This window comes from Castor canadensis, chromosome 4 (genome assembly GCF_047511655.1).
Source record: "Castor canadensis chromosome 4, mCasCan1.hap1v2, whole genome shotgun sequence".
In the NCBI taxonomy this organism is placed as follows: Eukaryota; Metazoa; Chordata; class Mammalia; order Rodentia; family Castoridae; genus Castor; species Castor canadensis.
Window position 1 is genome coordinate 83711993 of NC_133389.1, and position 13310 is coordinate 83725302.

General features: G+C 44.9%; 1 protein-coding gene across 1 annotated transcript in view; it reads right to left on the reverse strand.

The window, feature by feature from the left end:
• Positions 1–12942, reverse strand: part of Marco (macrophage receptor with collagenous structure) — a 29418-nt gene extending 16476 nt beyond the window's left edge. Inside the window, exons 1-6 of the mRNA XM_074070566.1 lie at positions 12784–12942; positions 4565–4666; positions 3522–3746; positions 2267–2302; positions 1632–1730; positions 1500–1544 (exon numbers count right to left, since the gene is read on the reverse strand). Of these exons, the coding sequence (XP_073926667.1) occupies positions 1500–1544; positions 1632–1730; positions 2267–2302; positions 3522–3746; positions 4565–4666; positions 12784–12892 (616 nt within the window). The 5' untranslated portion in view covers positions 12893–12942. The remainder of the gene's footprint in view (positions 1–1499; positions 1545–1631; positions 1731–2266; positions 2303–3521; positions 3747–4564; positions 4667–12783) is intronic.
• Positions 12943–13310: the final 368 nt, after the last annotated feature.

Below are 13310 nucleotides of genomic sequence, written 5' to 3' on the forward strand. Positions count from 1 at the left end.
GCGCAGCCTTCTCGTCCCTAGCCCTCTGCGTGCCTGCAGGAGTCCTGATGAGGAACGAGACTCCAGGCTCTTCTGCATCCTTCATGGCCCTGGCCAGGCTGATCGTTCTTTCAAGCCAACCTATGGCTGCAGTGAGCTCTGGAGCGCTGAGAACCTAGCCTGGGATCCTTTCTCTCTGGGAGAAGAAGAGAGGGAGCCCTGCTTCTTCCTGAATAAGCCTGCCCTGCTCCCACAGGTTGAGTGTGAGTGAGAGTATGCATAGGGCGTGTTAGTGTGAACGTGGGAATTCAAGCACATGCATGGCTGTGTGTTCACATGTGTGAGCGTGTGTGAGCACGTGGCTGTGCAAATGTAGGTGGTGTGTGAGTTGAGAATGTGATTGTGTGCGTGAAAATGACCGCAGGAGTGGTTGTGTGAGGGCTGAGTGGATTTGTGAGCCTCCCTGCAGGAACAGGAGTTTCCTTCCTGTCTTCTCACATTGCCGGGAGACTCAGGACAAGAAATGAATTCTTTGGATTTCATCTATTAAATTCCTTCTACAAGTTAGTGCCTCAAACTGGATCTTCCTGCTAACGTGTTTCCTTACTGTGACTGGGGTATTTTCTTCAGCCTGGATGCCTAGAGACTGTTGGGCTGTTTGTTTCCCTTACTTAGAAATCCGCTGGTTCTTAGCTTGGTGAGTGTTTTTGCGACTTTACATCTCAGAGGTTCAGCGCTGGGGAACTTGGAGTCAGAGGGTGAAAGGGAAGAGTGGAGTGGACTGTAACAGCCACTTTGGGTTTTGTCCTGGGTTGGAGGGTGAAAAAGCTCTGAGTTCCTTACTCTATGACAGAGACATGCCTTGGCCATGTGTAAAGCAGGTGGGTAGGTTTAGGCTGCAGTCTGAAAAATAGAACCTAGTACAGTTCCAGTAATAGTCATGGGCTTCAAATCATTGTCTTGAAGCTGAGCACAGCATCCCAGGCCTGTAATCCCAGCACTCCAAAGGCTAAGGCAGGAGATTCACGAGATCTAGGCTAGCCTGGGATACATAGAGAGACCCTGTCTCAAAGATAAACAAACAAATAATAAATCACCTTGAATCCCCTAGCAACCCTCTGGAGTGCTCTCAGTTCCATTTTACAGACTGAGAAACTGAGGTTCAGAAAGATAATGGAAGGCTGCCAAGAGCACAGAAGCAGATGTGTTGGACTCTCTAGTCCCTGCTGGACCAGACAGGCAGACTTTCCCCAGTGATGCTCAGGCTTGGACTTCCTAGCACAGAGGAGGAGACTAGAGCCCATCCAGGCCAGGCCACACACCATTCTCAGTACCTCCCTGAGGCTATGGCCCAGCTCTGCCCTCCCACCATATGGCTATAACCCCCCACCCCCACCCCACAGCTTCTCAGCTCACCCAGGGGCTCAAACCCATCTAGGAGTATAGACTGTGGACTGAGTCCGTGTCACCAAGCAAACCTTTCTGCATGATCCTCCTGTGCACACCCAGCACCTACTCACCTGCCTCTCCCTTGATGCCTGGTGGGCCCTGGGGTCCTGGGACACCTGGAGTGGGGATGGGAGAGAAAATTCAGAGTACAGCCTGGAGAAAGCAGGAAAAAAGAGTACAGGGTCAGGACACAGAAGCCATACCTGGGTTTCCATCATGTCCCGAGGCCCCCTTGGCTCCCTTCTGAGCAGGTGGCCCTGGCAGGCCAGGGATGCCAGGAACACCTGGGGCCCCTTTCTGACCTGGAAGACATGAGGAAGAAGAGCACAGATACCAATGAGTCAACCAACAAGGTGGGGTGACAATGCCACTCAGTGGTCATCCACTCAACAAACTTTCCTTGAGCACCAAGGACAAGTTAATTTGCACGGAAGGAAAAACAGACGAAAAGAAGATGAAACCCTTTCCTACAAGATGCCCATCACCTAAAGGGTATTTTGCATCTGGCAAGCGTGCTTATGGGAGATAAGGAAAGCGGCTCCTGAAAGCTTGGATGCTTGGGGCAGGGAGAATGGAGGGATTGGGTTTGTACTGGCTTGGGAGGATGGTGAGGTTTGGATGGGAAGAAGGAAAAGGAGAGAGTTCAGTCATAGAAGAGGGCAGAGAAGGGCAGAGTGCCAGGGTTGGGAGTCAAAGCCTGGCCAGGAGGCAGAGGGGTGGCCACTGGAAGGTAAGCTGGAGTCAGACTGGGCATGGCCCCAAAATGGCACAGGCCATGGAGCCCTTGGGGAAAAGTTTAGGGGTGGGGCAGAAAGGGTCAGAGAAGAAATGAACCTACCTGGAGTGCCTCGTTCACCTTTGATCCTGAACAGCTCTAGGAAAGAAGGAGAAAGGATTGCAGGCTGAACCATGGGGGCCCCTTTGGCTTAGTCACTGTACCCCTAGACTCTGCATAAGAAGGCTGGGACTCCCTGTTGGAGGGACAGAGGCTTCTGCTAGACTGGGGCATTTGGATGACAGGAGCCAAACACCTGGGAGTTTGGAGATTGCCCTTGGAAAGACAAGATGCTCAGCTAGCAGTCCACTCTCAGGAGTACAGGTCCTGGGAGCCAAGGAAGAGTAGAAAGGGAGTTCAGTGCTCCTGTGTGTACTGGCACTGCTCCCACCAGCTGGCAGAGACTCCTGGGGAAGAAATGGCCTCTTCCTGTTGGTCAAAAGGACTCTTTCACATCTCATGCGCAAGAGAGATACTCTAGTGGTGTCTTTGTGTCCAAGCCTGGGCTTTGTCCACCTGCCCAAAGCCAGAGCCTGTCCTCACATCCCAGCTCAGCCTTCCTCTTTGCTCCTTGGAGAGGCTGCATCCTCTGGAGAGATTTACTCTCCAATACCCAGCTCACTCAGACATGGGACATGGTGGCCAGAGAAAGGAACCCTGCTGGGGCCAGAGCTCCATGTCACAGTGTAACCCTGTGGCAGCCAGGTTTGGCCTAGTAGCTGGTTATCCACACTGACTGAGGGTAAAGCCTTTCTCCTTTTGGGGAGCTGAGAGAAGGACTGCTGCAGAATAATGAGAGTGACCCTCCATTTTCTTCTGCCTGTAGCCCCACCACCCTAGCCTCCAGGTTTCCCCAGCAGGTTGAACTGTCCTGGCCCCTCCTGGCCCCCACATTCTGTACTAGCGTGGTGCCCTCAGTTGCTTTTTCAACTGCAGGCCAAGGTAAGCCACCTGTGTGAGAATGGTCCTGGGAACTACCCAGGCTCTGTGCCCTACCCACCTCCTAAATGTTCTGGGACAGTCTGGGTACTTTGTGGCTCAGATCTGGCCTTGGGCTCCTTGCTCCAGTCCCTGATTTCTGGAGGCCACACTTTATTTGTATAGGACCCTTGGTCCTCCAGTTCCTGACCCCACTGTCTCTTAGAGTCCTATTTGAAGCCTCCCTTGGTCCTCCCTGTCTTGTCCCTAGAGTCCCAGGTGAGGCCAGAGTCCTGGAAGCCCCTCTTGCCAGGGAAGAGGATTCAAGCCATGTTGAATGAATAGCCACTTCTTTCCTCTTTCCTGAGCAGTCCTAACCCCAGAGGGAAGGAGGTCAGACCTGGGTTCTGCGTGAAGTTGTCCAACCACTGAAGAAGGTGCTCCTGGTTGACACGGAGATGGCTGAGCTGGGCTTGCAGAACTGGCAGCCCCGATGAGCCTGGAGTCAGGTATTTTCTGGGGTGGGAAGACTGCAGCAAGGAGAAGGATGGGTTGTCCTCGGCGGCCAGTGTTCCATTAGGGAGGTACATTTCCAGGGCTTGGACCCGCTTCTGCAGATTCAGAACTAGACCCCCATCCCACAGCATCCTATTAGGGACCTCACTAAAGCCTGGATCCCTGACACCCTTGTGTCACACATGCATGACTTCTGTAGGCCCTGAGTTTGTAAACACAATCTCCAGGTGCTGTTAGGACTTGGTATGAACACAGAGCTTTTCCTACACCTTGAACACATGTCCTCCTTCTTCCACACTCAGGCGTCAGAGCCATAGAACATTCCTTCATGGCCTAGAGATGTGCTCATGGCATCCACCATCCATCTCCACACTTCATCTAGCTAGATCTTCCTGCATGCTTGGGTGTGAATGCAGGACAGCTAGCATGTTGGTCTCACATGAAGATGTATTCAGACATGACCTTGATATGTTCATGACAAATGTGCATGACAAGTGTGCACACAACCTCTTGAGTGACATCAACATCTGCTGATGGAATTGCTTGGTTATTTTGACATTATCTGGGAATGCTTTGAAAGTTAGAGGAACAAAATCCCTTTTTACCCAGAAGATGGAAATTCTTTGAGTCAGATATGTGTGGTGAACCCTCCGTGAATTTACTACATATTTCACTGCCTTACAGACACACACTCACATGTACAATGCATGCACACACAGACACACATGCATGCATATGCAAGTATGCATGCACTCACACACACATATGCGTGCACACACACCCTTCACTTCCCCATCAGTGTGCTGGAACTGTGCCCTTGCATCCCTGCAGTGATGGTCTCAGGACTCTCCACTCAGCCTGAGGCTTGCATCAAAGGGGCCAGTTTGGCTCTCCAGGAGGTACTACATAGGACCCAGACTCCTTTACCTTGGACCACCAGCAACACAGCACCTGCTGACAGCAGAATCAGGTAGATGACCACTATCGCCATGAGGCATTTCCCCCCATTTCTCTTCTTGGGCTTTGGATCTGAAACACAAGCCAGGACAAAGGTGGTTGCTGCAGATGGCAGAGAAAAAGGGCACCCAGCCTGTGCAGGCCACATCCATGTGAGGTGGTGAAAGGCAGGAGCTGGGGTTAATTGGAAGAAATAGGTCACTTGGATGTTTTTGGGGGTGCTATATCTTGTTCTGGTCCTATCCTGTATCCCTTCTTTCTGCTTCCTGTCCACCTTGACTCTTCTCCACCACATGGTCCTGCTGCCACAATGTTCTGACCAAGCCCACAGGGCCAAGCAACCACGTTCTGAATTCTCTGAAACCACCATCCAAAATAAATCCTTCCTCCATTAAGTTGCTTCTGCCAGGTGTTTGGCTATAAGGATGCAAAAGCCTGCTAATACGTAAAGATAAGAGCAGAAGTTAATGAAATTTAAAATAGAGCAAATCAATGAAAGAAAAAGTTAGTTCTTGGAACAAAACCAATATAATTGGCAAACCTCTAATAAGACTGGCAAATATAAAACACTAAGATGAGGCAAACCATAATATGAAAATTGAAGGGCTGACAGAGTGGTTCAAGTGGTAGAGCACCTGCCTAGCAAGCATGAGGCCCTGAGTTCTGCAAAAAAAATTGAAATGGGATTTCCTTACAGATTCTACAACCATCAAAAAGAAGAAAAGAACATATTATCATTAACTTTATGTTCACAACTTAAAGTAAATGGGCCAATTAAGTGAACACTACAAGCTACCAAAATAAAACAGATAATCTGAATGTCTATAATTTAATATAAAAATATATAATAAAATATAAATATAAGTAAATGTAATTTTTAGTTTAAAATCTCCTCCAAAAGAAATATTCAGGCCCAATGGTTTTACTGGAATGTTCCAATAACCACTTAAAGAAGAATTGAGACCAATCTTACACAATCTCTTACAGAAGAACAGGGAGTAATTCCTAACTCACTCTATGAGGTCAGAATTATCTTGATATGACAATCAAGAAAGACAAAGAAGAAAATTTAAAAAAGGAAGAGAAGGAGGAGGAGGAGAGGAAGAGGAGGAGATAGGAAGAACAAGGAAGAGTAGGAGGAGGAAAAGAAAAAACACGAACTAAAGACCAGTATCTCTCAGGAACTTTGACACGGAAGTCTTCAACAAAATATTAGTAAATCGTATCAAGCAATGTATAAAAAGAATGCTATGCCAGCTCCAATCAGGATCTATTACAAGTATATGAAGATAGTTCAATATTTGAAAATCAATCAAAATAGCTCATCAGCTTACCAAGCTAAAGAAGAAAAAACATATAATTGATGCAGGAAAGGCATGTGGCATAATTAAATTCACAGTAAAACTCTCATGATTCATAACAAGTAATAAACTTACAGCAAACTAATGTAGAAACTCCTAGAAGACTCTCAATAAGGAAAAGGCGTCTAGAAAATATCTGAAGCTAACATTATGCTTAGAGGTGAAAGACGGAATATTTGCCACTTAAGATTGAGAAAAAGGCAAGAATGGCATTCTTGTACTCTTATTCAGAATAGTGGGAAGTTCTTGCTGAGGCAATAAGGGAAGAACAAAAAAGACACATGGATTGGAAAGTAACAAGCAATAATGTTCCTATTTGCAGAAGTGACTATCTACATAGAAAATCACAAAGAATCTAAAACAACAACAAGAATTCCTAGAACTAATAGGTCATTAAAGAAGAGGTTACAAGAGCAAAATTGCTATAAACTAACAAGAAACAACTGGAAACCAAAATTAAAACATGGCTTGGGAGAAACTGAAATATTTGGAGGTAAAGCTAACAAACAGAATCTGTATTCTAAAACTTACAAAATTCTGATTTAAAAAATCAAATAAACAAGTGAAGAGATATGCTATGTTCATGGATTTAAGCTGAATATAGTAAAGAACTCCATTCTCTACATTCATCTATAGGTTTAGCACAATTCCTACTGAAATCACAACTTGGGATCTTTTTAGGTATAGACAAGCCGATACTAACATTTATAAGGAAAGGCCAGAATAAGTAAAACAATCTTGAAAAGAAGACTAAAATGTGAGGAATAACTACCTGATATTAAGTCTTACAAGGTAGCAACAGCAATCAAGACAGTGTGGTTTTGGTAGATGGATAGTCATGTAGCTCAATGGAAAAAAATTAAGAGCCCAGAAATAGACCCAAACAAATTTGCCCAACTAATTATTTTTTCTTTTGAGACAGAGACTCACTGTGTTCCCCAGGCAAGCCTTGAACTCCTGGGTTCAAGAGACCCTCCTGCCTCAGCCTCCTGAGTAGCTGGAACTCCTGCCCATGTTGCCACACCCAGTTGCCCAACTGATTTTTGACAACGGTACAAAAAAATGAAGACTGAATGTCCTTTTCAACATCTGCTTCCGACACAACTGGGCACCCATGGAGAGAAAACGGGACCCTGGCCTAACACAAAAACCAATTTAGAATGGATCATAGGCCTAATTGTAAAGTGTAGAACTATAAAATTTTTAGAATAAAACACAGAAGAAAAATCTTTAGGACTTAGGGCTAGGTGGACATTTCTTAGACTTGACACCAAAAGCCTAATCCATAAAGGGATGATCATTAAGTTAGGTGGACCTCATCAGAATAAAAAAACCCACCAAACAAACAAAAATCCTGTTGATCTGTGAAAGACCGTGTCACGAGGATAAAAATACAAGTTCTGGAGTGGGAGAAAGTATTTTTGCAAATTGCATATATGACAAATGATTTGTAGCCAGAGTATATAAAGAACTCTTAATTAAAAAAAAAAAAACTAAACAGTCAAAACCAAACAATCCAACCAAATCATGGGCAAAAAAACCCCAGTTCAATGAAGAGGGTATCCATCATCAGCCATTAAGAAAATGCAAATTAAAACTGTAAGAAGAGGGAGTGTGGTGTGCACATCTGTAATCTGAGCACTCAAGAGGCTGAGGCAGGAGGATCTCAAGTTTGAGACCAACCTGGGCTATATACCGAGACCTTGTTTTGCCTCCCCTGCAAAAAACCCAACAACAAAAACCTATAACAAGATATCACTAAACACCTATGAGAATGACTACAACCAAAACTAGAATAAAAATTGCATGCCAATGCTGACAAGGTTGTGAGGAAGCCAGCCAGTTTGACATGGCTAGTGGAATTGAAACTGGTGTAGCAGCACTGGAAGGTACACCAGCTGCTTCACATGGACCAAACATGTACTCGGAATCCAGCACTTGCTCTGGTGAGCACTTACCCATCATGTGACTGTAAATACTCACACAAAACGCATTTCACAAGTGGCCATAGCAACTTTATTGGTAAAATCCCCAAACTGGAGACAACCCAAATGGCCCTCAGTGGGCAAACGGTTAAACAGACTGTGGTATATTCATATCATGCAATGCCACGCATTAAGAACTAACTATTAAGTAAGCCAGCTCAGAAAGACAAAGGTCCCATGCTTTCTCTCATACGTGGAAGATAGATCCCAAAGATAAACATATACACAAAAACAAAGATGATCATGTACAAACCTATATGTAGAACAAGCTTGTAACATGGACCTACTCTATGGAACTTGGGGAAAGAGGGAAAGGAAAAGGGAGCATCCACGGTATCTCAAAACATGACATCTGTGAAGTAGAGGATGTAACCATATGTATTGAAAGCTGTTGGTAACGGGGGGGTGGGGAGGGAGGGGGAAGGGAGAGTAATAAAAAGGGTTGACTGGACCAAAGAATAGCCACAGTGGGGATTCAATGAGACACCCCTTTGAGCATTGACTTAGAAATTAATAATGAAAGATAGGACTGTAAAATAGGTACAGTGTGTGTGTGGGGGGGGGATACTTGTGGGAGGGGGAGGGGGAATGAAAAGATTAAGGTGAAGGAACATGGTTGATGGACTTCATGTATGTGTATGAAACAGAACAATGGAACCTCTTACAATTGCTTGAAGTGGACTGGGCAGGGGTAAGGGGGAGAGATTGTAGGAGCGATCTAACCAGTGTACAATGATAGCCTATTTAGAATTGTCACAATGAATCCCCCTGTACAATGAGTATATTCAAATAATATATATACGTATGCAAGTAACTACTGATATCTAACAACCTAGATGGATCTCAAGGGAATTATACTATGGGGGAAAAAAAAGTACTAATCTTTAAACTACTATATACAGGCCTGGTGTGGTGGCTCAAGCCTATAATCCTAGCTACAGAGGAGACAGGGATGGGGAAGATAGAGGTTGACATCCAGCTCTATCTCAACCAACTAAAAAATGGGCGTGGTGGCATATGCCTGTCATCCCAGTTACTTGGGAAGCATGAAAAGGAGGATCAAAGTGACCCTGTCTCAAAAATAACCAAAGAACATGGCTGGGAGTGATGCTCAAGTGGTAGTGTGCCTGCCTAGCAAGTGTGAGATCCTGAGTTTAACTCCCAGTACCACACAAAAATGTTACCCACGATGTAATTCCTTTATCTAACATTCCTGACGTGGTAAAATTACATATACAGAATGGATCAACAGTTGCTGGGTTGGCAGTTGCTTGTGGAGGATGGAAGGGTGTATGTGTGACTGTAAGTACAAAGCTGCATAGAACTACACACATGTGCAGAAATGTTCCTCGTAGAAGCAATGAATGGACTCTGTGGGTCATATTCCAGCAATCGCCTGGTTGCGGTGTTGTACTAAAGCTACCAAGATGGCGCCACTGAGGCAAACCTGGTGACAGGTCACAAAGACCTTCCTGCACGTATTTTATAATTTTATGTGAATCTTTAGAATTATTTCACAATAAAAAAAATTTAGGGCTGGGTTTGGAGGCTCACATCTGTAATCCCAGCAAGTCGGGAGGCAGAGATAGATTTTCTGATGTCAACCCAGGCAAAAGTGCAAAAGTGCTAGGCCCTAGCTGAAAACAAAAAGGGCCGGGGCATGATTCAAGTGGTAGAGTGCTTGCCTAGCAAGCTTGAGGCCCTGAGTTCAATCTCCAGGACCATAAAAAAAAGTTATAAAAAAAGCCTCTGTGGTAAAGACAGCCTTTTAAAAGATATTGAGAAATATTGACATGACGACAGCAGTCATGTTAGCAGAATAGAACGTGAATGGACATGAGGACTAAGAAGTGTTAGCAAAAGTTTAAAAGTACTTTTAGAGCAGGAAGAAGCTAGACTCACTGATGGAGTCTGATGGTTAATATTAATTATGACAAACAAGAACAAAAGCCTTAACTTCTTTACTTGCATTCTGTTTGGGTGTTCTCTGTCAAGAAAAATGTTCTTCAGACGGAAATTTGTGGGAAAAAATATTTCATGGAGAATACAGTGGAAAATTTGGGGTGAGAGGCGTAGATGGGCTCAATGTCTGAGACTCACAGATGGAAACAAGTTCTTGAGGAACCAGACAGGAAGACCAGAGCCAGACAAATGTTCCTAAGTTTCAAAAAGGCAGAGACCAGGGAATCTCAGCAAGATATTATCCACAGGACAAGTGTAAACAGTCCTGTTTAAGCTCCAGTGGTTGTGGTTGAGGTGGGAGGCGGGGCTGAACGCCAGTTCATGAAGAAGACCTGGGGTTCTGTTAGCCTCTAAGTGCATCAACAGCCTATGGCATGTGGAGTTCATGTTCTGTGGAACAGAGTCATCTTTGCGTAATCATTTCACAATGTACACGCAGATGAAATCACTGCATGTGCACCATGAATATATGCAATTTTTGTTTGTCAATAATACCCTGAAGAAGTTGCTAAAAAGAAAAGAAAGTCGACAGAGTGCCTTGTCTTCAGACCAGATAGTGGAATAAAGGCTTCTTGTTAGAGTAGGGCTGGATGTGGAAAAGGTGGGGGGCCAGGCCAAGGCCAGAGGCAGGGAGACACAGCACATTTTGCCCATAGAATAGCCTGTGACATTCATCATCATGTCTTAGGTTAATTTTAGAGAAAAATGGGAATATTTCAAAAGTATCTCTAGCTCACTTCTAAAAGTTTCTGCAGTGCCTGGCTAAAACATCTCCCTGGTATCTCCAAATAGTTAAATAAAACAAGTTCAATTTTTTATTGAGCAGGGGATGGCAGCATTTTATATCTTAATACTGGGAACAACAGAAAAATAAATGAGAACTTGACATTACAAATGCTTTTCAGTCATATTTTTGGCAAATTTAAAACAGTGTTTTTTCAGAAGTAAAACAAATATGACAGAAGGAGGAAAGGAAGGAAAGAAAGGAGGAAAGGAAGGAAAGAAAGAAGAAGGAAGAAAAGAAAGCAGGAAGGAACTCTTTAGCAGACATAATACAAATAGATGAAGATGCCTGGAGTCTCTCAGTACTGAGAAGTGGTTTTATTCATTAAAGTAAGCCTGAGGGTTGCTATGTTGCAGAACCTCACAGTGGTTGCCGTTCATAATGGCGCTCATCTAGAAAGTTCCATGTGTTCCCTAATTGTTGTCTTAGAAGGTATTAGAAACATTTAGGAAAAATGTTTCACCATTGACTGGTGATGCTTTCTTTTGTTAAAATTTCAGGTTATGGCACACACAACCCATGTCCAAAATCTGGGATTTGCCATTGGCCCTTGATCCTCCCTCACCTGCTCTTCCCCCCTTCCCTCATTTCAGTCCTACTGATCTGTCTTCCAAAATCTCCCCAGGGCATTCTCTCTTTTCCTTCCTTCCAACTCATGCCCCATCATCCCTTGCTGCCATTCTCCTCTGAGCTCACCTGCTCTTCCTAGCAAATATCCCCGAGTCCACAGTGAGTGAGCTGGGCTGTGAGCGAGTGAGTGACTCCCAGCTCCACTTCAGCCTCTCCAGCTTCTCCAGTTTCATCCCTCAGCAGGAAATTTACATTCTCTGGTTCCAACCTCAAGCCCACTGAGCCTCTCTCCCAATTTTGACCAATAGTATGGAGCTATTTGTGTTTCTAGGAATATTCCTTGTGAATATAATACAGACATGTGTGTCATCCACCTCTTCTCTCTCTAACTAACCCTTTTATCCTTTAAACTTTGGAAGAGGTGTCAGCTCTGACCTCCAGGCCTCATACCTGGTTAGATATTTCCGTGATGTGCTGTGAAAATCTCAGTCACAGCTAAAGACAAGCTGTATAGCAAAGATCAGCTTATAGGGATGGTGGGGGGAACAGCATGCCCTGACACACCATCAAGTGTGGGCTCCTCGAGGCTAGCTACCATATTTATTCAGTTCCTTTCTTGGGGTTGAGGTGGTGCCCAGCAGACTGGATATGTTTAATCAGCTAGATTTTCTAGAACATTTTCTGTTTCTTAAAAAAGCCACATAGCCAAAACACTACCTTCTGAGCAGTTCGGAATGAGCAACAATGATTCCAGTCATCCATACACATGCCTTCCTCTGTTATCACACTACAAATACCATAAATTCCTAGAAGCAGGACTCCACACTTTCCATACTTGTACCCCCATCGGTTCCAGCCAGGGACCTTTACAGACAGATGCTGTGTGAGAGGGAGACACCCAGAGATGCTATTGTTCCCACATACACAACTTCCAGAAAAGCCTAGGAGTGGGAATGGCTAATCCCCTTGGAAAATGATTCCAGGAGAATGTTCTAGAATGGGAAATCAGAGTTCACCTAGGGAAGCAAGTCTGCCCCTGACGTTAAATGCTGCAGAGCTTTAAAATTGTATCACCTGGATAACCTGAGAAAAAAATAAAGACAGGGTCAACTGCATTTTTAAGACCTCGGTTCAATCTAAGACAGACTAATTAGGAGCGGCGAACACAACCTAGTCCATATGAAATGGGAACATGCTACTATCAACTTAACACTTTCAATGCAAAGGAATAAGACACCCATTAAGCATTCAATAAGCTCCAACATTTACCCAAGGGAAAATATTTAAATATGATTTAGAGGAACGATGAAACATAAAACAAAAAAACCAACTAGATGCTAAAGATACAGCATCGATTAACATTCCAGAAATTCCAGCCTGATGCACTCCAGATGTGCATTAGGGAGAGTCAGGTGCAGAACCCACAATGGTGCACACCCAGACTTTCTACCACTTGTCACTTCTTACATCTCCCAGGAGAAAGGCTCGGTTTCTGGGGAATCCCATTATGGGGGAGAAGGACCTTACCACTGATTTCGAGGGTGTCTGCCACAGCAAACATGGTTTGACCAAAAGTTGCTACTTCTTCAGCACTCCCCAGGAACTCTTCCTCTTTGGAGGTTTCCTTATTCCCCATTGCTAAGCTTTATAGGTGGCCAAAGCCCTGGAGCCAGCAGAAATGCCTCCTTAGGAGGAAGCGCTCACTCCCATTTAACCGCGACAGCTAGCTAGAGACCATACCAGACTTCCCTTTGGCTCTGACTTCTGAATTTGCAAAATGTTTCCTGATGTGATCAGGATTTGGTTACACCGTTATGGAGTGCCTGCTTCATGCAGCTGCTTGTGAGGGGAGCCGAGGGGCGTGGGGGAGCATCCTTTGCTCCCAAGCCCCTAGGTGACATGGGGGGTGGTACAGCTGTCTTCCTCCATCTGCCTGATCAAGCCTTGCCTTTGTCCCAGACCCAGCTGGCTGTCCCAGGACCTCCCCAGCCCACACTGAAGTCCCCCTTCTCAGACCTACTTCAACATTTAGAGTTCATCCTTGCTACTCAAAG